Source organism: Chenopodium quinoa, unplaced genomic scaffold (assembly GCF_001683475.1).
Source record: "Chenopodium quinoa cultivar QQ74 unplaced genomic scaffold, ASM168347v1, whole genome shotgun sequence".
Lineage (NCBI taxonomy): Eukaryota > Viridiplantae > Streptophyta > Magnoliopsida > Caryophyllales > Amaranthaceae > Chenopodium > Chenopodium quinoa.
Window position 1 is genome coordinate 12324788 of NW_018743292.1, and position 26841 is coordinate 12351628.

At 33.7% G+C, this 26841-nt stretch overlaps 2 protein-coding genes across 2 annotated transcripts; one reads left to right on the top strand and one right to left on the bottom strand.

The window, feature by feature from the left end:
- Positions 1-75: 75 nt before the first annotated feature.
- Positions 76-6269, bottom strand: LOC110735973. The gene is made up of 22 exons (XM_021916142.1): positions 6203-6269; positions 6052-6111; positions 5790-5933; positions 4879-4971; positions 4705-4767; positions 4464-4544; positions 4309-4385; positions 4178-4231; positions 3969-4061; positions 3757-3849; positions 3413-3631; positions 3127-3333; positions 2990-3052; positions 2119-2855; positions 1765-2040; positions 1493-1669; positions 1030-1402; positions 885-947; positions 695-763; positions 550-609; positions 366-466; positions 76-87 (listed from the first exon to the last, which is right to left on the bottom strand). Exons 1-22 carry the CDS (start codon positions 6244-6246, stop codon positions 76-78), a joined length of 3159 nt encoding a protein of 1052 aa, XP_021771834.1. The 5' UTR covers positions 6247-6269.
- A 2882-nt stretch (positions 6270-9151) lies between these two features.
- LOC110737087 (mediator of RNA polymerase II transcription subunit 14-like) lies at positions 9152-25902 on the top strand. The gene is made up of 8 exons (XM_021917458.1): positions 9152-9707; positions 12382-13470; positions 16075-16172; positions 17009-17183; positions 18207-19143; positions 19258-20228; positions 21596-22677; positions 24615-25902. The coding sequence occupies exons 1-8, from the start codon at positions 9498-9500 to the stop codon at positions 25414-25416; spliced, it is 5364 nt and encodes a 1787-aa protein (XP_021773150.1). The 5' UTR covers positions 9152-9497; the 3' UTR covers positions 25417-25902.
- Positions 25903-26841: the final 939 nt, after the last annotated feature.

The following is a 26841-nucleotide window of genomic DNA, read 5'->3' on the forward strand; positions in this document are numbered from 1 at the left end:
GGATGAAGCAACAATCTTCTTGTTTTCACTGAAAAGTGAAACAATGTCAGTACATATTAATAAAATAAAAGCTTCTTATGTAACACCCTGAATCATTTTCAATTCATAAAATGAAAGATATTGATTTAACATAAACCTATTGATTTAACATAAACCACACATTCATATTACATATTCAACAAAATAATGTTCACACATACAATAGTTTGAGAAACACCAGTTTCAAGTTACAACACGATAGTAACATAAGTTAAATTGTTCCATCTAGATATTTTATCCTACACCATTACATAACCCTAATAGTAAGACATGTCTTCAGGATTTTACCCCTCCACTTTTTCATCATTTTTTGTTTTTTCAAAAACATCTTCCTTGTTTTGTTTTCCACCTCCAACTGTGTTTTTTGGATCATCACTTTTTTCACCACCATCTGACCTAGGGTCAGCATCAACCACTGAACCAGATCCTGCATCTAAGAAAAAATTTAATTAGATATAATATAATTTCTTTGTAAATGAACATTTGAGTATTTATAATTGAACATTATACCTGTTCTAGGCAATCCTTCATTATCTGACCTAGTGTCAGCATCAAGTTTTGAACCAGTTGCTGCGTCTAACAAAATAATACAATTAATAATGAATATTTCTTGTTTGTAAATGAACATTTTACACTTTTTAATTGAACATTATACCAGTTCTAGAAAATTCTTCAATTCTTTGTTCTGAAGCTGCTGAAGTTTTACCCACATCCTTTTCTCCAGCTGTATTATAAATCATCATTTTGGAGATACACTAAGTTAATAGTATTTACACATAATAATTAGAAATGAACATTTCTACTTAAGTTTATGTACATTATTATTAAATATATGAACATATTACCATTTGTTGAAATTATTGGTTGTTCAATTATATCACCAAGTGTTGAAAAGGTGGGCCCTGTTTCTGTTTAGGACAATTTAGACCACAAATTTAGAATTTTTCATATAAAAATTAGGATATATAGTCTCTTTTAGTTAGAATTTACCAATGGCTGGAGAAGGTGGAGTCAACCCCAAGCTGAAAGCTTTTCTGATGTCATATTCTTGTTCTTTTTCCTTTCCCTTTTTGGTTAATTTCTTCCCAGTCATTTGCTTCTCAGTTGTTTGCTTTTCAGACCCTTGCATCAGATTCTTCTCAGCTTGTGCAAGTGCATTTAGGAAATCCTCACTGCCAAAGAATTCTTCATCTTGGCTTAGAATTGATGGTTCCCTAGCTACCACCTTTCCTAAAACTTCATCAACTTTTTTCACCAAGTCATTTCCAGGGAAGATATCCTTTGCCTTCACCAATTTTGAAGAAAGCTTTGACAGGTTTGAACAAGTTGTTTTTACCAGGGAAACAAAATCATCCATAAAAACCTATATGAATGAATATTAAAAATTATGCAGTTGAACATTTCAGATTATACAAATGAACATTTATGTTAACAAAAGTGATCATTTTATAACCTTAGGACTTTCTTCAACTTCTGCAGCAATCCTTGGTAGAATTTTCCCTCTCCCAAATCCCAATTCTAATTCAATCTTCAACCTCTCAAGAACCATGTCTCTATTCCATGCAGATATGATAGGAATTGTTCTTGGAGGCCTTTTGTCTAACCTCTGAACTCTATCAAAATAGAACAACTACAAGAAAAAAGAAAACATGGAACAGAACATAAACAATAAAAAAAAGTGCATTTATTTAAATTTAAATGAACATCTTGTATCTAAGAATATACCATCAGAAATTGAAGAGGGCCTTTGTAGAACCCCTTGCCTTGCTGCTTTCTCCAATCAACATGACATTTAATAAGTGAGTCATATACAAACTGACACCAGTTCAAATTTTTTATGTTTTCTTTGTCCATCATAGAATAAAGAAATTTGAAATGGCATTGATTGTTTGATACACATTTCATCAAGCAGTTCACAGCCACTGCTAAAAAGTTAGTAATGAAATGTTCACTTGGTGGTCTGTTGTTGGTGAATTTATCATTTATGTATCCATTCACAATCTGCAAACAAAATGAACAAAACATTTATACTTTTGATCATTTAATGTATTTAAAATGAACATTTAAAACTGATCATACCTGACTCACTGATGGAGTTTTTCCTGACCATGATTTTCTCCATTTCTTCAGAAATTCTGCATACTCCTCACTAATTTTATCAGACTTTGGCTCAACAATTGGAATTTCTCCTGTAGGCAAGCCATAAACTACCCTAACATCCTCTACCTCAATTTCTATTTTTTCATTCTTTGGTAGTTCAAAATACTGGCTATTTTCTTCAAAACTTCCCAATAACCAGTTACAGAACTTTTGATCAAGTTGAGGTAAACTAATGTCAAGAAGTGATCCTAACCCTATATCAATAATTTGTTGTTTTTGGGTAGGTGTCATCTTTTTTATCCATGCAATGAACTTCACATGTCCTCCTCTCTTTGAAGATTTCTCTTCCTCAAATTCATCTTCCTGAATTTCCTCAACTTCATCAGTTTCTATTGCTTGAACCATTTCAGTTTTCATTTTCTTTTTTCTCCTACCTTCAATCTTTCCTTCATCATACAGTACCATCTTTTGCTCCTCCTTTTCAACCTTTGCCTTCACTGAATTCCCTTTCTTTGCCTGTTTCTTCCTTGGCTTTACTTCTTCCTCTTCCTCCTCTTCCTCCACCTCATAATCATCCTCACTGACAGGCTCTTCTTCTGCTCTATAAACTGACTCTTCACTATCATCATCACTGTCAGGATCTTGAGAGGGTTCATCTGATGGTACTTCTTGTATTTTTTTTCTCTTTCCAGCATTTCTCTTGGCAGGACTGACATCTGAAAATTAAATATATAATTTTGTTTAAGTATTGAAAATGTACAGTAAGCAAATGATAAAATGAACAAAATTGTTTTCTCAAATGATCATTCTATATATAGAAATTGAACATTTATAATATATCATTATATACCTGCTTTTCTTTTGCCAGCAACCTTAGAAGTTTTCTTCACTTCTAGAGTTTTCTTTTTCCCACCTATATATTGAAATTGAACATTAATGATATACCATCATAAATGATCATTCTATACATTAAGATTGAACATTTACCCTTTTTGCCTTGGTCTGGAGGATATTCAGCAGGAGCACCTGCCATTTTTTTTATTGGAGTAGGTGCTGGAGGTGGTGCATCAGCTTCCTTTTGAATAGGAAAATTCCTTGTAGACATTCTTCTCTTCTGTCCTATTTTTGCGGTTTCTTTAGCAGGCTCAACATCCTTCTTCAGGCTTCCCTTTTTAGATTCATCTAACAGAACATCTATTGTTTTTAAAAAAATTTATGTTAGTATATTTGAAAGTGTAATATTTATTGTGTAACAGAAAAGTATTATGATTACCTTGGCTCCTTGTAATTCTACCACTTGGCACAACAACAAGGCTTTTGTTTTTGTTTTTCCTTGCAACCATTTTGTATCTTGTTTTCATTTTGGTTGACTGATCACTTTTTTGTGATGATGGAGCTGTCTCCTCACTAAGTTTTGTGGAAACTTTATCATCATCTTGATCTAGAAGATAAGTTTCATCCTCAATTTGAACAAAATCAGGTGCAATTTGTGCTGCATATGAAATGATCAAATATAAAAGATTAAATAAACATTATTAAATTGGATGACAAAAGTTTACTATATACAATATAAATGAACATTTCAGGTAATGAATATGTACATTTTCCACTATTTACCTTTCGGATCTGTTGTCTTTGTAGACTCATCTTCCACTGTTTTCTCTTTAGGGATTTTCTCCTTTTCAGGCTCTTTTTTTCCCTCTTGTCCTTCTATGAAAATTTAATTAGTTAATATTTATATATTTTTTTAATCTTATTGAACATTCAATATTATGTAGATCCAATATGAACATTTTATGTAATAAAAATGTACATTTATAAATTTTTACCTTCTACATTTGTTGTCTTTGGAAAGACATCTTCCACAGTTTTGTCTTTAGGGCTTTTCTCTTTTTCAGTCCCTTTTTTTCCTTCTTGTACTTCTATTAAAATTTATTTAGTTAAAATTTAATTTTTTTAATCTTATTGAATATTTAATATTATGCTTTTCCAATATGAACATTTTTTGTAATAAAAATGTACATTTTAAAATTTTTACCTTTTTCCACAGTTTTCTCTTCTATTGGCCCTTTTTCTTTCTTTTTTGCTTCACCTTCAAAAGTAATAGTATTGTTAAAATTGATATTTATGACTATTAAACAAAAATATTCAATAAATATGATCATTTACCTTTCCTGATTTCCTTGCTTGCCTTTTCCATTCTTTTGAGATTTCTCATAATTCTGATTGTCGATTCTTTGTACTTTCTGTAAATGTATGATATTAACTTTGAAATATATTCATTAATTGATTAAATTAATTCAATTATTTAAATTTAAACATACTTTGGGTTTCTCTCTATGTCTAAATGTATTTCTTGCATCTTGTCCTTTAATGTTGTTATTCTTGAATCATCTTTGGGTTTTCTGATATTTCATTAAAAATATGTTTGAATTTACAATTTTGATTAGTAAATAAAAAAATGAACATATAACTTATATTACTATTGGCCATGAGCAAACTTTTTTGTACTGATTTTCAAATGAACATATAGTCTATCTAAATTGAACATTTAAGTTTTCTTACTTTTGGCCAAGACTATTCTTTACTGGATTGCTTTGCACTTTTGGTTGAACTTCTTCTTGCTTGCTGAAATCAATATTAAGAAATACTTTAAATAAAAAATGCACATAAATTGTACATAAAATATACTGTTATAAAAATGAACATTTGTTTATATAAAATTGATCATTAGTATACCTTTCATCCCTGCTCTCTTTGTCAGTTGTGTTATGTGTAGCAGACACACTCTTAGTTGTTGCATTAGTAGCAGGAATGTTCTCACTTTGTTCACTTAAAAAAAACAGAATTATTTTATATAATATGATATTAAAGTATGAACTAATTTATACAATGAAGAAGATAATTAGTTATTTTGTATAAAGCTTTTATACCTTATTGTTTGATTTGTCTCTGGTGGTCTTGATTTTGACATAACAAATTTCACTCGAACCTTTTTTTTTTCACTAAAATTTTAAGAATTACCTAATAAGTTTGGTATATATATACAATGTACAATAATTGAATGTAAAAACAATTATTTTATACATATAAACTTACTTGTTTAAAGTGTATCTTTCATAACTATTACCATATTCATTTTGTTGTATAACCTTCTTTAGAGTTAATGGTTCAGATTTCCCATCTCTAAATTGAAGCAAGTGTATCACTCTAAATGGCACATCACTACATTATAAATTAATTACATGACATTAGTTTGAATGCATATCACTGAAATGATTATTATCATATTTATATATGTGCATGATGATTTAATGAAATGTATATTTGTTATTTAAATCTCAATGACTACTCAAATGAACAAATATACATATATGATCATAATTATATCTATAAATGAACATTATGAGTATCAAATATGATCATATACAATGATGTTTCAATGAAATGTACTTTTGTTTTTAAATCTCAATAAATACTCATATGAACAAATATAAATATATGATCATAACTATATCTATAAATGAACATTATGAGTATCAAATATGATCATATACAAATAACATATTAAACAAAGATAAAACCAATTTTATCAAATACAACTAGCATATTAGACATGAACATAATATATTCTGTAAATGACTAATTACCTTGGTAGTGGAGACATTGTTAAATCCGTACCAATTGACTTGTCAATATCTTTTAAAAGTTCCGGATCTACAATTGGATCATTTTGGCGGTTTTTTTTCAATTTGTCTACTCTTGACTGAAGAGGTACATCATCATCATCGTCTCTGTTTTATTTAATAAATTGTTAATGTTTTAGTTATTTTCAGTAAAATCTTAGAACAATTACTACAATCGCAAAAAATTTTAACAAAAATTAGGTTTTACAAAAGTTAGGGTTCATACATTTCTTCAGAAATTTTCAACAAATTACTCGTCTGTGAAGTATTTTTCTCCAAAATCATACTACAATTGCAAAAAATTGAACAAAAATTAGGTTTCACACATAAAATCGCACTATAATTGTCATCGCAAGAATATGAACAAAATTACTTACTCTTTGGTAACATTTTGCTCTGATTTTCCAGTTTTATCTTCCATGTTCTTCTCTAAAGCGTTTTTTTTGCAAAATCACTCTACAATCACAAGGAAAAGAACCAAAATTATGCTTCATACAAAAATTGTACTAAAATCGTAATCAAATGAACAAAATTACTTACTCTTTATCAAAATGCTGCTGCGATTGTTTAATTTCATCTCGAATATCAGACATTTGAAGTAATTATGAAGTGTTTTGAAGCAATTTTGCAATAATTTGAAGAGAATTTCGTTCCGATTCGACGGTGTTGATGAGAGAGAAATTCTACAAAAATGAAGAAGATGGTTTTTAGAGAGAGAATAATTTGATATGGATAGTTTTTTTTTTTACTGTGGTTAGTGGGGGTAGTTACTGTAGTTTGTGGGGGTAGGGGAAAAACGCAAAACGCTGCGTTTTGTAGGGGGTGTAGGTTATGGTACCTACACTAGGGTCTAGTGTATACTAGGGGTGGAACCAAGGGGGGCTGGGGTGGGCCTTGGCCTCCCCCTTGGTTTTAGTTATCTAATACTTCCTCCGTTCTTTTTTACATGACCCGCTTTGACTTTTATACTATTCATTACCCTTATTTGACCGTCTTATGTGAATAATATTTAAGGAAAAATATATTCATGTGGGATCTTTTTGTATTCATCTCAATAAGTACTATCATAATATAAAACTTTTATAATTTTTAATTATGGAGAATTAAAAAATAAAAAAGAACAGAGGAAGTAAATGTTGCATTAACTTATGTTAGTTGTATTATAGATGAGTTGGTTTTGGATGTAATATAGAGATCATTTTCTAGCTCCAAGTTCGAAGCTTCCCCCTAACATTTTTGACGAGTGTAAATACTAAATAGACATGTTGCTAGTTAAGATGGAGAGTGATTTTTTTGGTTTATGTCAATGGTTAGCATAATAATACCTAGGATTGACATTTTATTTTTCTTCTCTAACTAAAATTGGTACAATTTTATTCTTCAAAAAAAAAATTTGGTACAATTATTAGGACAATCTCCTTCCCCAAAGTCACAATATTATTCACATTAATATGGTTGTTGAATTTTAAATATTATTAGGCTAATAACAAAAAGGCAAGGTTCATGTAGTTATGTGTCCACGAATCATCTACTACCTCCATTAGTCCATTTCTATATGTTTCAACTCACAATATATTGTATGGACTACTATGAAATATATCGATTCATCTAAAAACAATAAAGGTTTTTTCACGAGTATTCATTGACATAGTACATAGAAAAAAACATACTAATACATGATCTCGTGAGATTCGAAATACTCCGTAGTAATATGTATTGTAGATGCACGTAACATAATCGATAATGCATGGACTTTTGGAGTTAAATTTTGAAGTTGTATAACGTGAAATCTTATAAAAACAACTGGAAAGAGGTGCATAAATGCTACAACTGGGCCGGTGCGTACATGGTGCAACAAGATGCCTGGGCTCGTGTACAAGCTGTAGAATCTTGCAAAAGCTACCTAGTGGAATATAATGCAAAACATTTACATATTTTTTCTTATTATTATGATATGATATGTTGCGCATCATACGATTGATCACGATGCTTATTCCCCAATTCACGATGAGCCGTTTAATGGCTAAATACATGTTAACAAATTGAATGATAGACGTCCGTTGTATGCAAGTTTATGCGTAACGTAAGAAGTCACTGGTAGGTCGATATGTTAGTCTCTTAGACTTGAATCATAAAAAATGATTATTAAACATTAATAGTAGGCAGTCTAGGCACAACTTATAAGCAACATTATTGGTTAATATACACCAAAAAATACATACAATCATACACTTAGGTTTCATAAGAAGTAAAGTACATTACAAATACAAAAACATACTTTTCACACTAAATTGGAAATCAAACAAGGTGGATGTAATTGATACGTACATATATATTGACAATGATTAACCAATCAAACTAAATTACGACTTTCAGCAATATCTTCATCACCAATGAGCTGAGATCGAGGGTCCTTTTCCACGTCTTACCTCTTACCTGCTCAAAAATAAAATTATAAATTAAAAAAAAAAAAAAAAAAAAAAAAACGGTGGGTTCGTTCAATAATCTCAATGTGAATCCGCCCTTGTGCACTTGAGACTTTGGGCTTATCCCACTACCTCCGTCTAGCATGTTTAGTTATGACTTACGAGCGAGTAATCTTTATATGCTTGTATATTAGCTGTAATCTTTATTACGTGCAACCTGATCTAGTTTTCTCTATGTAAGTCCTTGTTAAAAGCCAGGATTAATAGCATAATATTGATCATATTGGGAGAATTTATAAAAAAAGGAAAAAAAAATTTCATTATTGGGAGAACATTTGATAAGAATGAAGAATATAGTATAATTTTTTACAGAGTATGGTATTTAACTAAATTAATACGGAGTATGCTTTTCTCAAATAATAACCCCACATATATCTTTATTCAAAAAAAAAAAAAAAACCCACATATATCGATGTTGTTGGTTATTATCGTAACATATCTTTAGATGAAAAATTATTAGAAGTACTCTGGTATATTACTACAAAGTAACATCTATAACGAAGTACGGAATATTATCATACATAAATGCATAAAAGTGATTTTATTTAGAAAGGAAATTAAGAAAATAAAGTTGTAAAGATGGGAAGATTGAATCACACTTACATACAAGGGAGTGAGTGATCATTTCGTCTTGGTGATGAACCAAATAGCAAAAAGAATCCCAGGGATGTATCCCAATAATGTCAGCAATCTGTAACAATTATTTCAGTAATATAATCAACAACCCATTTAATCAGTCTTTTTTTTTTTTAATTTCTTTTTTAATATAAATCAAGTAATAATTTGGTAATTCAACTTAGCATATACGTATAATATTTACACAACTATTCTGTCAAAAAAAAAAAAAAAAATCTACCTCTCAAACGGTAAGTCTAATTTCTCAGCCTCCTCTCTCTCTCTCTCTCTCTCTCATCCCCGTTACACGCTTCAGCCAATTTCAAGATCACAACGGCGGTGACTCAGACTTGAGAGAGAGGTGGAGAGAGAAACTCACCTTCGCGCTACTTCTCCACTTTCCATTTTTTCTCTCTCTTCAATTCTCCTTCATTTTCCCCAATTCAATTTCCCCAATTCCGAAACCCTAATTTACTCATTCAATCCACTTCCCACGCTACTTTCTTCGTAATGCAGAGTTAGATTCATTCACTTGAATCCAAGGATAAGATTGTCAAATTTGGGGGTAATAATGGCGGAATTAGGGCAACAGACGGTGGAGTTTTCGACACTGGTGAGCCGTGCGGCGGAAGAATCGTTTATTTCTCTTAAGGAATTGGTTGAGAAATCTAAGTCGTCTGATATGTCTGATTCTGAGAAGAAGATTAATCTTCTTAAGTTTATTGTCAAGACTCAGCAGCGTATGTTGCGGCTTAATGTTCTGGCTAAGTGGTGTCAACAGGTTAGTTTGTTTGTTTGTTTTTTTTTTTTTTTTTTGTTACTCTTTTGTTGTTTATTTTGATCAATTTGATTTCAAGATTGTGGAGTAGAGGTGAATTTCTGGGTTTAGACTGTTGCTCGCGACTCGAATGTTGGTTAAATTTTGGAATTGATATGGGACTAGATTTCAATACTGCTGTAATCTATATTAGGGTGAGTTAATTGTTGGGGAGTTGGATGTTAGTTTGATTTTGGAATTTAGTTATTTGAGAAAGTTCGGTATTTTTTCGGATTTTGGTAGATGGGTAATGAATATGAGATTTATTTCCAATGTTTTTCTAAATGTAATGTTGCATCTTAATGTCCTTGCTAAGTGGTGTCAAATGGTTAGTTTCTTATAAATTTGATTTCAAGATTGTAGAGTAGAAGACTAGAAGTGGATTTTTGGGTTTTAGACTGTTGCTCGGGACTCGAATGTTAGTTGAATTTTGGAATTGATATGGGATTGAAATGTAATGCTGCTTTAATTTATATTAGGGTGAATTTATTGTTGGGGAGTTGAATGAATCTTAGTTTAATTTTGAAATTTAGTGATTTGAGAAAGTTCGGGTTTTTTTATTTTATTTTATTTATTTATGGGTTTTGGTACATGGGCAGCGAATATGAGATTTATTTCCAACGTTTTGAAAGTACTCATTAATGTTTTCTACATTGTAAAGTTGCGTCTTAATGTTCTGGCTAAGTGGTGTCAGCAGGTTAGTTTTTTTGTTTTTTGTTGTTGATTCCAAGATTATGGAGTGGAGGCGATTTTCTGGGGTTTAGACTGTTGCTTGTGACTCGAATGTTAGTTGAATTTTGAAATTGTTATGGGATTGAGTTGCAATGCTGCTTTAATCTATATTAGGGTTGCTTAATTGTTGGGGAGCTGAATGTTAGTTTGATTTAGAAATTTAGTGATTTGAGAGAGTTTGGTTCTTTTTCGGGTTTTGTAGATGGTTGGCAAATATGAGATTGCTTTTCAAGTGTCAAAAGTACCAATATTTTCCTGCTATGTATAGGCGTATACCATCCTCATCCTGTTACATACATGGATGAAATGATTTGAGAAAGCTTGGATCATTTTGGCTTGTTTGATGATTATCATCTAGGTTGCATTTGGTAATTTCGAATGGATTTCAATGTGCTGAACATAGTTTTAGAAAGTAAAATTGCAAGATTCAATTTTACAAATAACATGTCTCTTGAAAATTTGAAATTGAAGTCCTGACCTTGAGAGTGTGGTACAATGTCACATGTTTTCTGGAAGGATAGTACCATACTCCGTATTACATTGGAGAGGCAACATTTTGTTATTTTGTTTTTAATATTGTTAATAATGAGATTAGCTGAAGACAAGGGGATATTGATGTAATGGGTAAGAGAGCTGAAGTACTCCAGTGGGCTAAATCTCAGCATAATGGGAGTTTTTTTTTCCCCCTTCCTTTTAATTATTATTATTATTTTTATTTTATAAAAAAAAACTTGAACAAGATAGCTGAGGTTATCATGCTTTTATGAGGCATATATAAAATCAAAATAGGATTTAATGATCCAAAGCTGGAAAGAAACCTGAAATATGAGTTGCATTGACGTGTCAAGTAGCCATTCTCTTACAATCAGCACCTTTTTCTAAGATAGCAGAAGAATTTACGCCAAGTTGTAAAACAATTTTGGACTTAGCTCTGTCCTTATAGAAGCTTTTATGAAATTGTGTAATGCCTATAGGTTTTATTAGGGTATTTTATAAAAAGCCTGGTTTTGACTGGAATTGTGAATTCATGGCAACTGTTATTGGATGCTGTATTGTTAATGATCTGAATCTTTCAAGCTCAGATCCAATTCAATATTTGAGTTTGAATGTCTACGTTTTTGTTTTTGTTTTTGTCTTCCTTATCATCATTAAGATTTTAAAGTATTAGTCACTTGTTTGTACCTTTAATTTAAACTGATGTTGCTTCCTTCTGTTTTTTTTTTTTTTTTTTTTTTTTTTAATAAAAATTTATTTTACTTTTGACTTTCATACTCCCTTCATGTATAATTTTTTTTAAATTTACCATTAAGATATTTTTTAAATTTTTTTTTTATCTTCCTACTTTGCTTTATTCCTTTTATGGTACAGAAAATTTTCACTTTTATCATTCCTTTTCCCACTAAAACCATATAGTAATACCAATGTTTCTAAACAACTTTCTCTTTCATTGCAAAATAAAACAACTTTCTCTCTGTTACCTAAAAAGTAAAAAAGGGACTCACTTTCCACTTACTAATTCATTAATATGAACAGTAAGTAGTAAGTAGGAATGTATGAAAAGTAAGTAGTAGAAAGATGAAAAAATAACAGAGGGAGTATGCACAACTTTGACCAATAATGTTATATTGTTGTAATTATTTAATTATATTTTGTGACTAATCAACTTATTTTTTACATAGTAATAGTTGTTTATATACGTATAGTAGCAGAAAAATATAGTTAAAGCAAGAAATGTCATAGTGCAAAGGTCAATATGGAACTTTAAAAAAATGACAGAGTAGGAAATAAGACATATATAAAAGCTCTGTTTTTATTACGGAGTATTAATTATTTTTTTGGTTGCTTTACTTGCTTATATTAATTAATATCATCACTAACGTCCAATCCTGTTTGCTTCATTCTTTAGGTTCCGTTGATACAATATTGTCAACAACTTGCGTCCACTTTATCTAGCCATGACACATGTTTCTCACAGACAGCGGATTCACTATTTTTTATGCATGAAGGGCTCCAGCAAGCACGTGCACCTATATATGATGTGCCATCAGCAATTGAAGTCCTTCTTACTGGATCTTATGAGCGTTTGCCTAAATGTATAGAAGATGTGGGCATGCAAAGTTCCTTGAACGAGATCCAACAAAAGCCAGCTTTAAAAAAGCTAGACATTCTTGTGCGGTCGAAATTGGTTGAGACTTCACTTCCAAAGGAGATATCTGAGGTTAAAGTTTCAGACGGTACAGCACTTTTACGTGTAGATGGGGAATTTCAGGTGCTAGTTACTCTTGGTTACAGAGGTCACTTGAATTTATGGAGGATATTACATATGGAGCTTCTTGTTGGTGAGAGAAATGGGGCCATAAAACTTGAAGAGTTGAGACGATTTGCTCTCGGGGATGATTTAGAGCGAAGAATGGCTGCAGCAGATGAACAACAAAATCCATTTATGATATTGTACTCAGTTCTGCATGAGTTTTGTGTGGCGCTGATCATGGATACTGTTATAAGACAGGTCCATGCTCTTCGTCAGGGAAGATGGAAAGATGCAATTAAGTTTGAACTTATCTCTGATGGTAGCACAACGCAAGGAGGGAGTGCTTCAGCCACACAAATAAGTCAAGATGGAGAATATGAGACATCTGGTCAACGCACTCCAGGGGTGAAGATTGTTTATTGGTTGGATTTAGATAAGAACTCTGGTACGTCTGATGGTGGAGTATGCCCATTCATCAAGATTGAACCTGGTCCTGATCTGCAGATCAAATGTATACATAGTACATTTGTTATAGATCCATCAACAGGCAAGGAGGCTGAGTTTTATCTAGATCAGAGCTGCATTGACGTGGAAGAGTTGTTGCTTAAAGCTATACGATGCAACAGATATACACGTTTACTTGAAATTAATAAAGAGCTTACTAAGAATGGTCAAATATTTCGAGGTGCTGGTGATGTTCTCCTTCAGGGTATCATGGATGAAATTGGTGTGGACCATAAGAAGGTTAGTAAAATTTTTTTTATCAGTTTTATCTCTTTACTGGGTGTGTTGGTAGTGTTTACAATGTATGATGACAATATACCAGTTCAATTGGAAGGGGCCTTGGTAAGGACCTTGAAGCCCCTACTTTATTTATTTTAGGCTCAGGCTCTAAGGCCCTGTTCTTGATATTTACGGCTGAACTAAAATCATTTTTATTGAACTAAAAGTATTTTTGTTGAACTTATATTATTTTAACAGATTAAAACTTATTGTTTTTAGTTCTTTACTGTGTTGTTCTTTGAAGTTACTGCTTTCTACTAATTAAAACTTATTTTTGCTGAACTTAACTTACTTTTCTACCAAACTTATATATGCTGATTATTTTTTTTTTTTTTTTTTAAGTTGAGGAGAACAGGGCCCAATAGTGTCAGGTTGGGGTGGGTTATAAGTTGGGCATAGGCGGGTGATGTTTGATCAAAGGAAAAAAAACTTGGAGGGTCAATCTTCATGTGCTGACCTAGGAAACCATTGGGCCCTCTATAATCTTGGGTTGAAGCTCACTTAATGAGTTTGCTTCAATATATTCAAGGCAATTTGAAATTATGGGGAAAAGAAATATCATATCAATATTGTTTCACATGAATTAGAGGTGGAAGATCTGACTACAACACTTATAGGTTGGCTTTTGATTCCTCTGGACAAGTTTTTCAATGTAGAGAGGAGACAAGGAGAGTGATTGGGAAAAAGATAATTGAGGGCTGTAGGTTCTATTCTTTTAACTGAAAATCTCAATTCTCCCAAGGCTGGGTCACTTGACCCTTCATCCTCCCAGTCTGTTACTCAGTTGCACAAATGTGCCATTCCCCATTGCAAAAGTGCTTTGGATACAGCTTTCAAGCATATTTATTAATCTGTGTAGCCGACTTCAATGAAATGACTTGCTGGATTGATTGTGATCTGTTATTTTCCTGGACACTAGATTATTTATTATTATTCTTTAATGAAGACTATCAATAATTAATTCTCTTTTGGTTTAATCTTTGTAAAACTTACATTCTTCAAAAATCCGTCCTACAGGGTAATCTTGGGCTGAATCATGTCCTGAAATTGAGTTGAATCAATTACGAGGATAACTTCTTTTATGATATCCTGTACAAAGAATGGTTTGTATGAATGTAAATGAGATTTTGCTCTGACTTTTGTTTCTGCCCCTACTCCTTTCCCGGACTCCAAAAAAGAGTGTATTTGTTGTTGATTAATGGTGAAGCTTTTGTTATTGTCTTATGCTTCCTATATAATGATAGTTTTCAACTTGAAGCTTTAGTGACCAATTATTTGAGCCTTAGGCTCCTATGGAACTTGGAGCATGTTAAGAATTGTATGTTCATACCTTTTCTTGATTTGTGGTGCTTAGTATGGTTAGGGGGTATTTTGTAAGAGGTATTAATAGATGGAAAAACACTTTCTTTTTGAGTGTTTCAGTATATCTCATTTGATAGGTTCACCCCAAACCAGGGCTTCCTGATTTCTCTCATCCCCCTAGGCTTTTTATTCATCTCTTAGGCTTTATAATGAAAGCTATACTACACCACCCATCTTCAGCTATCACCTTTACAATCCATCAAGTGACGCCATGCTCTGCCACCATCAATCCTTTCCCGCTTCCATCTCTTGGCTGCTTCCACAAGGTCTTTACATATCACTACCATTGAGATCACCCTCATAGCCACCTGCTCACAATTTGCTGCCATCCATTCATCACTCTCTATATCCTTATACATACATCCTTACCAACTACCTCCCTTAAATTGGCCTTAAACAGGAATATCCTGGTCACCACAGCTATAGATTCACATACCCTTTGACTTCAAATTTCTTGTCAATGATAGAAAAGTATGACACTTTGTTAAGAGCTTTGATGGTCCAATCAGACCATGTAATGGTCAGATGCAACCTATTGTAGGAGGGGAGGATGGCTTAATTCTAAATCGCAAAGTGAGTGGTTTGTTGAGTGGTGGTGAGAGGAAGTGAAGAAGAGGATGGTGGTCTAATAGCAAAGGACAATGCTGAGCATTGGTCATGGAGGAGGATGAGTACTTGGTTTTTGCTGGGAGGAGACAGAAGATGGTATAGCATGTCTATCTGTAGGAGGAGAAGGAAGGAGGCACTGAAAGGGTTGTAAGATTTTTTGGGATGGGGAGGGGATTAGGGTTTGATAGTATGATTCTTTATGCTTACTTAACATGATAGGAGGAAATGATTTATTTCCCTTTTAAATATGGTGATTCAAGCTCTCTTTCTTGAATATTAATTGCTTTCCCTACAGACCCTTTTTTTGCTTTAGTACCTTTAAACACACCAAACTGACACTGATTTATTTTCTGCTTGTGCTTTATCTGTTAGTATTTTTTTTTTTTTTTTTTTTTTTGGGTTGGTATAATAGCTTTAGAGTCCTGTCTCAAGTGTTTCTATTTTATTATGCTGTTTGGTGTAATACTTTGGGTTGTATGATTTGAGTGGTTTCTTGTCCACTGAGGTCCATGGTTATGATTCTTTGTTCCTTTGGAAGTTAAATGACATGTTATGGTCACAGACTTTACTTAGTGATTGATTATTGTTTTGTAGAAAGATGCAGTGTCTGTTGCAAGGGAATCTGATGGACAAGAAGTACTATATGTGCGTGCTTACGGTTCATCATTTTTTATTCTTGGAATAAACATAAGGTATTCTCCCTATCTCTCTCTTTTATTAAGATTACAGATTATGTTACTAAAATGGAATTTCCCTTTTTTAGCTTCTAGTTTCCATCCTTTTAACCATGTTGGTGTTGCTTTATCTGGTAGATTAAACAAAATTGAACTCTTGCGACAGTGTGGTAAAAAAAAAAAAAAAAAAAAAGAGACTGCGGTCGCAATTTTGTTTTAAAAAAAAAATTAATTTAGGCGACATTTCGACCAAAAAAATCTATTTATTTCCAGCAAACTCCGCAAAATGCCAAATTTTAATTCATTTTTTGTGTTTTTTAAAATTTATTTTTCCCATTTTAAACTTTCCATTTATACATCATCCCTTTTTATTTCGCTAGATCTCTAATTACCTAATTTGTTTCCAACCCCACTTTTTATTTCCTTAATAAGGGTTGGAAAATAAAGTGAAAATTAATATTTAAACCCTTTTATTCTCCAACTTTTTAATTTTCCTGAAAAGGATTGGAAATTAAGATGCAAAAGTAAGGGAGAAATAACATAAAACCACGAAAATGAATTAAATTAGACATTTGTGAGTAGTTTGTTAGAAAGTTTTGAATTTGTAGAGTTAGTGGATGGTTCAATTACGAATGAAATTTCTGTGAATTTTTTTGAACTTTATTGTTCAATTATGAGACAGTACTTGGGAAGTTGGGATGTTGGACTTGTTGCAAGATGGTTGTTTTTTTTGGTTTGGTTCAATTTATCTTAGAATACTACTTTTGTGTGATCCTTTTTTAAGTTGAAGTTTGTTGTTTTTGTAATCTTCTAACTGCTTCTTTGAATGGAACCATTTCGTTGCTTCTTGGCAGGAATGGACGTTATCAGCTACAGTCGTCCAGAAATATCATAACTCCGTCAGTATTGTCAGATTCCGAAGATTCTTTGAACCAGGGATCTCTGAGTGCTGCTGAAATTTTTATTAATTTGCGGAGCAAATCCATTCTTCACTTGTTTGCATCGATTGGCAAGTTCTTGGGCCTTGAGGTAATTGTTTTTTTTTTTATTTTTTATTTATTTTATTTTTATTTTATTATGTGCAGTTAGATTTGTGAATTGAGTGGACTATATCTTATGTAAGGATTTTTGCTGATGTATAATGAGCTTTTTATTCCTTAAAATTCAATCTTAAAATTGACTGTAAGATAATTTTCTTTTGGGGTGTGTGTGACAACTGCTTGCTGACCTTATAATATACTTGTATTTCCTTATCACCGAAGGATACCTTGATTTTTATTCTCCAATCCAAATGGCAGTTTAATCATTTTATATTGGATAGATGCTTCTGAGCTAGACCAGGGCATAGATTCGTAGCTAGAGGGCTCTAAGTCTGCCTGGAAGTAGATTCAGTGAGTCTATCAATTAACGGCCAACTTGTAAACCCTATAGCTCTCACAATTAGGAGACAATTACCTCAATAAAAGAGATGTTTTACCTGTATGAAAGAAAAATTTTCTTTTTTGGTTGTGATTTTAGTTTGGCAGAATCTTTAACCTAGAATTTGGAATGTGTGTTCTGATGTGCTAGATAAGAAGTTAAAAATTTAGTGATGTTGATTGAAGATCTTTATTGTTTTGGTTCTTCATATGCATGTTAGAAATGAGTTTGTATAGTACTATCGTTGTGTGCATTTGATTTTTTGTGGAAATCTCTTTTTTGAGGTTTAATAATAGGGATTATGCGAGTTTGTCTAAATCAAAAGTGGCTTTTGTCCATTTTGGACATAAGCCACCTTGAGTGGTACCAATAAGTATGCTGTTGGCACTAAAGTTGTCTTTATCAATTAGAAGATGGGCTGAATTGGTACCATTAGACATTTGTCTTGGTAGTCATGTTTACCAACAACACACTATTTAGTACCAGTAAGGGTCATTTGTGTCCTTTTTGCCTTTTTGGTAACAAGTGACTTTTGATTTAGAACTCCATGGGGTTATGCAATCTTCATTCTTCTGTAATTGTGGTGGATCTGTTTTTGTTTGAATTCATAGATTGCACCTTTTGCTGTTGCAGGTGTATGAAAATGGTTTCTGTTCAGTGAAGGTTCCAAAAGATATCTTAATTGGTGCAAGCTTTTTGTTGATGGGATTTCCTGACTGTGGCAGTGCATACTTTTTGCTTATGCAATTGGATAAGGATTTTAAAATTGTCTTTGAATTGGTTGAAACACAGCCAGAACAACCTGGTAAGTCGAACAACCTTGTTGTTGGGCGTGTTAAAAAAATTGATGTAGGTCAGATGCAGATGCTTGAAGATGAATTGAATTTGAGCATTCTTGATTTAAGTAAAGTGGGAGCTGGAAGCCCCAATCAGCCTTCTAATTTTGGTCTGGTGTCTAATTATAGTCACGAGGGGTTGATGCCAGTTACTCTTTGTCTGCCGCCATCAAGTTTTTCCTCTATCGTCGATGAAATCTTTGAGCTTGAGAAAGGAACGTCTGCTCCTCATTCTGTTCCTAATGTTTCCTCATCAATTAGTACACCTGCTGCTTCTCATTTGGGCTCTGTACCTTTGAATCTCCCCTCTTCTAGAGTTGGAATTGGTTCATCAACACAGGAGGAAAATGCCCAAATGTCACAGATCAATCCTGTTATCAAATTTTCACCCCACTGTACTGGTTCTTTATATTCAGCAGCCAATGTCAAAGGATTAAGTCAGTCAACTTCTGTTAGTTCACTCCCTTTTGCTCAACAGAGGAATAGAGCAACACAGAAACTTTCAGTTTCCAAGTCCGAGCAGGACCTTGCTTCTCTTAGGTCACCGCAATCAGTGGAAGTTAGTTCTTTTAGGTCAATGGAAGAAGATCACTTGAGGTCTGTTAATGGAAAATCACAAGATGTAATCTCTAGTAGATCATTGCGAATTTCGTCTCTACAATCCGCTGGCGCCCGTGCATCAGCGTCTGATGCTAATGGAATTGCACTTAAATTATGGGCTGCTACTCCCGTATGTAAGATTATCTACCATTATTCTCTTGTTTGTTTTTGTTTAGAGTTGTGTTATATCTTTTTTTTTTTTTTTTGGCTAGATTAATGTTAATACGAAGTTAGATCAACATGTACAGATGCAGGTTGCAGAACTGCTTCTGAACATGATAAGGATTCTAGAAAAAGGAAAGTTTCAGATATGCTGAATTTGTTACCATCACTTCGGGGTCTTGTTGATGGAGTTTCTAAGCGGAGAAAATTATTGAATGACCAGCATTCAGTTAACTCTGATATCCCATCGAATACAATTTGTAATCCTGAAGGATACACTTATGGTGATCTCTTAGCTGAAGCAAACAAGGGAAATGCACCTTCAGGTGTATATGTATCAGCACTGCTCCACGTGGTTAGGCATTGCTCTCTTTGTATCAAGCATGCCATGCTAACTAGTCAGATGGAGGCTCTAGACATTCCATATGTTGAAGAAATAGGTCTTAGAAATGCAACTATGAACATTTGGTTTAAGCTACCATCTGCTAGAGGAGGTTCATGGCCACACATCTGCTTGCGTCTTGGAAAACCAGGAAGCTTGTGTTGGGATGTGAAGATTAATGATCAACATTTTCGAGACCTGTGGGAGCTTCAGAAAGGAAGCAGTAATACACCGTGGGGAAGTGGTGTTCGCATAGCTAATACATCTGATGTAGACTCTCATATCCGTTATGATTCTGAAGGAGTTGTTCTTATCTACCATTCCGTTGAAGTGGATAGCATTAAGAAGCTTGTAGCAGACGTTCATCGGCTCTCCAATGCAAGAATGTTTGCACTTGGAATGAGAAAACTGCTAGGCGTTAAGACAGAAGAGAAGCTAGAGGAAGGAGTTAATTCTGATTGCAAATCAGTAGTTGGAGCTAAGGGTTCTATTGATGGAGTGGACAAGTTCTCTGAACAGATGAGGAGGGCATTTAGAATCGAAGCAGTTGGGCTCTTGAGTCTCTGGTTTAGTTTTGGTTCTGGGGTCCTGGCTCGTTTTGTTGTTGAGTGGGAATCTGGTAGAGAAGGATGCACAATGCATGTTTCACCAGATCAGCTTTGGCCTCATACCAAGGTAGGAATATTTATTCCTTGTGTTTGTGATTTCTTCTTCTGCTCTGGCCTTTTTTGTCTTGACTTGTTGAAGTAACATTTTAAAGTTATCAACTTCTCATTTTTAAATCTAGGCTTACTTTGTTAAGATATATTCCTTTTTTTTCTGCGTTGATTTTGTTGAAATTTTCTGAAGTTTCAAGTATTCTTTTCTTTTATTTTTTTTATTTGAAGTTTCTACATTTTGCTCTTGGGTGTTGAAGGGGATGATAATGAATTTAGACAATTTGCTATAACTGAGTTTGACTTGGTCAAAACTCAGCAAACACCTTAAGTTGAGCTCATATAGTGTCATCAAGCTCTCTTAAACACTTTAATGAATGATTTGTTAGAAAGTAGTAATATCATAATAGAATTTGCAGTTCAGACTATAGATTGTTGAAGTACTGTGATGCACGGGTATGGCAGTCTTCTGGCAGTTTTAAAATTTTACTAAAAGATAGCTAAAGATACAAATGTCCAAATTTATGTAATTGGTAGGTGTGAATTAACAAATTGTGCAGTTAAATAAAAATGGGAGGAAAAACTTTCAAGGAAGATTTTTATTTCCACTAAATTCCACCTGGAATGATGTAGTGGGATTTATTTGAAAAAAAAGGGCTTTTAATTGCGATGGAGATTCGCATGTTCAAATTCAGATTTCATAAAATGAAGTTTACTGAATCAAAGTTGCATCACTTACATTATAAACATGGTCTGAACAGTTCTGATTTAATGTATAAGAAGGATGGATTGAAGTTTGATGCATTTTCTAGATGATATATGCTCTACTTAAGGTAGATGTTATATTTGACGTAAGCTAGGAGAAATTTGTTAAAATTGCAAGAAATAATTTTATTGAGTCTTTATTTTAAAGTTACTCTCTCCATCCCTTAATTTTTGCTTCACTTTCCTTTTGGGGTGTCCCTTTTTTCTGCTCCATACCATATATAGTTATAGGGACACCACAATGATCTCTCCCAAACAATATTTTGGACCCACCATTATTCTCTCTCATCAACTTTACTCAACCAAAAATTAATAATGTGAACATACACCTATGGGGAAAAAAAATAGGTGGACGGAGGGAGTATATTATAAACTTATACCTGTATGAAGTTGGATAAGCAGTGCGGTACACACATGGATTGGGGAGCCGTATGGGTGACAGTCTGAATTAATTGGTGTCAGCCTGGGGAAGAGAGAGAGAATAATGGTGTGGTTCTTTTAATCAAATTCTGGTGGATAGTGTCTCTGGTGGCACACCTACAAGGAGTTATTTAAGTATATTTATTAGATTTTCTTGCATCTGAAGAATTTGAAATAATGTGTATAATTTGATTTATGCAGTTTCTTGAGGATTTTATAAATGGAGGTGAAGTAGCATCCTTGTTGGATTGCATTCGCCTCACTGCTGGACCTTTACACGCACTTGCTGCAGCAACAAGACCTGCTCGAGCTGGTCAAGCTGCCATTATTCAGGGAGTTGGCTCTACTGTGTCGGCTTCATCTAGACTAGGGACTTATGCTTCAGCTCTAGGAGCTCCTCCTAGTAGCCTGTCACCCAGTGTGGGTGGTCAGGGAATTGCTGGTTCTGCAGGAAATTCTGTTGCATCTGCAGCAGCAGCTGCTGTTGCTCTTGGAAATCATGCAGGTGTCATGTTGGCTGCTGCTGGCAGGGGTGGTTCAGGCATTGTTCCCAGCTCATTGTTGCCTATTGATGTTTCTGTTGTGCTACGGGGACCTTATTGGATAAGAATAATATACCGGAAACATTTTGCTGTTGATATGCGATGCTTTGCAGGAGACCAGGTCTGGCTTCAACCTGCCACTCCACCAAAGGGGGGCCCTTCTGTTGGAGGATCATTGCCCTGCCCTCAGTTCAGACCTTTCATTATGGAACATGTTGCTCAGGAATTGAATGGTTTGGAACCAAATTTTGTTGGTGGACAACAGACTGTTGGACTTTCAAATTCCAGCAATCTAACTTCAGGTTTAAGTCCGCCACTAACTTCTGTGAATGGAAGCAGAGTTAATCCACCAAGTACTTCTGGGCTTTCTAGGCCAGGAAACCAAGTTTCTGCTATGAATCGTGCTGGAAATTCTCTTACCGCACCTTCAAACATGCCTGCAGCTGGTCCAGGATTTTCTTTACGGAGATATCCTGTTTCAGGTGGCGCTGCTCATGTTAGAGGAGAACTGAATACTGCTATTATTGGCTTAGGCGATGATGGTGGATATGGTGGTGGTTGGGTTCCACTTGTTGCTCTTAAAAAGGTTCTAAGAGGAATTTTGAAATATCTGGGGGTTTTGTGGCTCTTTGCACAGTTACCTGATCTTTTAAAGGAGATCCTTGGTTCAATATTAAAAGAAAATGAAGGGGCTTTGTTGAATTTGGATCAAGAGCAGCCAGCCTTGCGCTTTTTTGTGGGGTAAGATGTTCACAGTTTCTCTCGCATCCATACTTAATTAGTTTCTCCATATAAAATTGTTTTACTCCCTTTGTTTTTAATTGATTGTTCTATTTGGAATATGCACAATTACGTTATGTTGTAATTGAAATATCTCAAGCTATATAGGGGAGGGATTCGGTGAGAATAGATCCATATGTGTGAACTCATACTTATATGAGAACCGATCTAAAATTTAGAACATATGAATAAAACTATAGAACATCTAAGTAAGTAATAATTTAGAACATCTGATTTTAAATTTAGAACTTGTGATAAAATTTTAAATACATGATTTAAGATTTAGAACATGTGAGTAAAAATATAGAACATTTGATTTAAGATTTAGAACATGTGAGTAAAATTTTAGAACAACTGGTTTAAAATTTAGAACATAAGAGTAAATATTTAAAACACCTTATTTAAAATTTAGAACATATGAGTAAAATTTAGAACATATGATTTAAAATATAAAACATATGAATAAAAATCTTAGAACACAATTTTTAGATCATATAAGTTAAATTTAGAACAAATAACTTAAGATTTAGAATATGTGAGTAATAATTTAGAACATACGAGTACAAATTTAGAACATGAGAGTGTTCTCACATATGAAAGAGTTCTCACATATAAGAGGGGTTCTCACGATAGCCTTCCCCTATGACGAATTTAACAAGATCCCACATGACTATGTTTTGAAGTATATTGTATCCTCAATTTCGTTTGCGTTGGAATCTCCCTAGATTCCAAATAGGACAATCAATAAGAAACGGAGGGAGTACTTGAATACATGTCGGCAAACTTTAACTGATGTGAAGTAGGTGCAATTGAAAATGAATTTAGAGATCAAATATAACATTTCTCCTGTTTGTTCTTTTATTATATACTTGTATATATTTAATCATGGAATGTAAATAAGATGTTAGGAAGTTTTAAGGATCCTTTCAGTAAATAATTTGTCTATTTAAAATAGGAAACGAAATTGGGGCCACGTTTAGTAAATCCCATAACGACATGTCAAAACATGTCACTATCTGATAGCTTTTAAACTATGTATTGCGTAGTAATTCCCTTGTTTCACATGTTCTTCATATTTAGTGAATGTGGTTGAAGTTAAACTTTAACTATAATTGGTTGTTTAGGTATTAGAAAAAACATAATCTTGTGGGATAATACGAAATACTTTTCAATGTAAAGTTTCTAATTATCAAATTTTTAGTCTTTACTGATGTATGATTGAAGATTTTAATGGTCAAAGTTTGCATCGGAGACTGCGAATTGCTAAATTGAAGAACGTTATGGAATGGTATACGATTTAATCAATTTATGAAATGTATGGTAATAGGTATATTTGGTACATAGTATTTTTGTATGTCAGTATGTAGTGACTTAGCCCAAATTTGATTAAATTGCCTTGATATGACTTGTACTGTTGTCATCGCCAAATTAAATGATAAAGAAAAGCTTTTTTTTTTTTTTCCAATTTCTCTTCAGTTTTTTAGTATCTCATTATTTGCTTACTATAAATAAATTTGGTTTCCTTTTTGTTGGTGGATTTCACCCTATCAGCCACTTTATACAATCTCCTTTTTCTCATCATATATTTCGAAGGAAAATAGGAAAACTAAAGTTGGAAATTGGTGGAGCGTATTGATCATCATTGGTACCCTGGCGTCTGTTATTTTATTGCACTTTTGGCATAAGATATATGAAAATGTTCAACAACAAAAATTCTGATGAATACTACTTCGTATTTGGTTTGGAAGAGTGTGTTTAACTTTTCCCTGGAATCTCTTTTTTTTTTTTTGTTTTTTGTTTTTTTAAAATACTAAAATTTGTACACATTAGCTCTTGGAAAAAAAATTAAGCCTTTTGAATTCTTGGATTTTGTCTTATTATGAATGTGCATGCAACAGGGGTTATGTGTTTGCTGTTAGTGTCCATAGAGTTCAGCTTCTTCTGCAAGTTTTGAGCGTGAAGCGCTTCTCTCATCAACAGCAGCAGCAGCAGAACTCGGCTTCTGCCCAAGAGGAGCTAACACAATCTGAAATTAGTGAGATATGTGACTACTTCAGCCGTCGTGTTGCATCAGAGCCATATGATGCATCACGTGTAGCATCATTTATCACCCTTCTTACATTGCCAATCTCTGTTTTAAGAGAGTTTTTGAAACTTATTACATGGAAAAAAGTTATGTCCCAATCTCAAGGTGGAGATGTGGCACCTGCTCAAAAACCTCGTATAGAATTGTGTCTTGAAAACCATGCTGGTTTGAATATGGATGGGATTTCAGGAAATTTATCTGCTACTAAAAGTAATATCCATTATGATCGGCCCAACAACTCAGTTGATTTTGCTCTCACTGTTGTTCTTGATCCAGCTCACATACCTCACATTAATGCTGCTGGTGGTGCTGCTTGGTTACCATATTGTGTGTCAGTGAGGTTAAGATACTCCTTTGGAGATAACACGGCTGTTTCCTTTCTTGGTATGGAAGGAAGCCATGGAGGTCGTGCCTGTTGGTTGAGAGTTGATGAATGGGAAAAATGTAAACAGAGGGTGGCTCGTGCCATAGAAGTTCCTGGATCTTCACCTGCAGATATTGCTCAAGGGAGGCTAAGGCTAGTTGCCGATAATGTCCAAAGGGCATTACATTTGTGTTTGCAGGGACTAAGGGATAGTGGCGCTGGAGTTCCTGGAACTTCTGGAGCCTCATGATTTTTTTTTTAATCATCATAGTTCTTGCATGCCGTTTTCTTTCGTTTTTTTTTATTTTTTTTGGAATCTATAGTTTTGGTTTAAGATATTAGACAGAGCAAAGGTTGGTGCACAACTTATGATGATCAACAAATCAAGCTAGCAGATTCTTTGATCCTCAGTCGAAGCAGATTTGATATGCCGGTGGCTGAGTTTCCTGGATCTGCTTGCAAAGTGTAGTTGATTTCAATGCCTTGCTTCAGCAGCAGCTAACCTGAAGATGCATGAAGACCTATGATTAGTCATAGGATGTATCATAATTTTGAGATTACCATATGTATTCTGACAAAGCTTAAATTAGGAATTAGTTCATCTTGTACAGAAATAGTCACAGGGCTAGAATTTGTGTAAAGGAACAGTTGGAATTGCTTGGTGTATTTGTTATAAGTACATACCTAAATTTTAATCTAATGGCCACAAATAGTGCTTAGTTTGTGTTGGGTTGAATTGAGGCTTAAGCGCCCGCCTTCAGATTTTAGGTTCTCCAGTGGGAATATTGGTCTAAATTTCACCTCAGTTTATTGTACTGTCCCCCCAAATAGAAAGAAGTTAAATTAACCAACAGATCTGAACCTATGCAAGTCTTCGCAACTTTTGCAGACACGAGATATCTAGAGGTTCCACATGAACGTGTATAAGGTATACATGTTTATGCACCAGCTCCAGTGCGTATTAGCACCAGCTCTAGTGCATGTGTGCATGTGGCTTATATGGACTAGAGTCTCAAGTTTGGTCGCACGGATATGTGAGCACCCAATTTTCTACCACTGGCCAACATGGTGTGATAACTCCTCTTTTGGTTTTACAGCCTTAGGCTACATTTCTTGGCTGACCCTAAGTCAATAAATTTTGTTATAGTTGGACTAGCTTGCATCAACTCAATTCTACCTGTTGCATGTTGGGCTAATGTGATTAGCTTGCTTCAGGGCGTTTAGGCTTAGGTTAGCAACTCCAATTAACATATGAAATAGCGGTAGGGTTTCTTTTTTTGATATGAAGAAAATGGATTTTATTAATAAAATATAGTCAAACGACACTTACAGATTCATAAGAATTCAAGAATTCCAACGCGAATACATAACAACTTAAATACATCATAGATTCGATTAATAATTGCCTTGATAAAAAACTTCATAGCAATATAATCTGTGAGTTAGCTCTGATTCGGCTTGACATCTTACTAATACGTAGTCGTTCGAGTGAAAATACTCATGTGCTCTCTGAATTCTTATGAAAATTATGAAACTTAGATTTTCAATTCTCGCCATACAACCAGAAAAAGAAAATAAATACAAGAAAAATCATCATCTCAAGGATAAGATATATTTATAGAAAGCAATTAAAAGGTTTTTAAGGTTTACCACTGGTAAGAATACCGGTGGAAGC

Coding starts and splice junctions, on each gene's coding strand:
- LOC110735973 (XM_021916142.1), bottom strand. CDS start 6,246: ATGGAAGATAAAACTGGAAAATCAGAGCAAAATGTTACCAAAGA. Junction 4,768..4,878: donor AAAGAGAGCAGGGATGAAAG/GTATACTAATGA, acceptor TATTGATTTCAG/CAAGCAAGAAGAAGTTCAAC. Junction 3,850..3,968: donor AAAGACAACAAATGTAGAAG/GTAAAAATTTAT, acceptor AAATTTTCATAG/AAGGACAAGAGGGAAAAAAA.
- LOC110737087 (XM_021917458.1), top strand. CDS start 9,498: ATGGCGGAATTAGGGCAACAGACGGTGGAGTTTTCGACACTGGTGAGC. Junction 9,708..12,381: donor TGGCTAAGTGGTGTCAACAG/GTTAGTTTGTTT, acceptor TTCATTCTTTAG/GTTCCGTTGATACAATATTG. Junction 19,144..19,257: donor ATGGGCTGCTACTCCCGTAT/GTAAGATTATCT, acceptor CAACATGTACAG/ATGCAGGTTGCAGAACTGCT.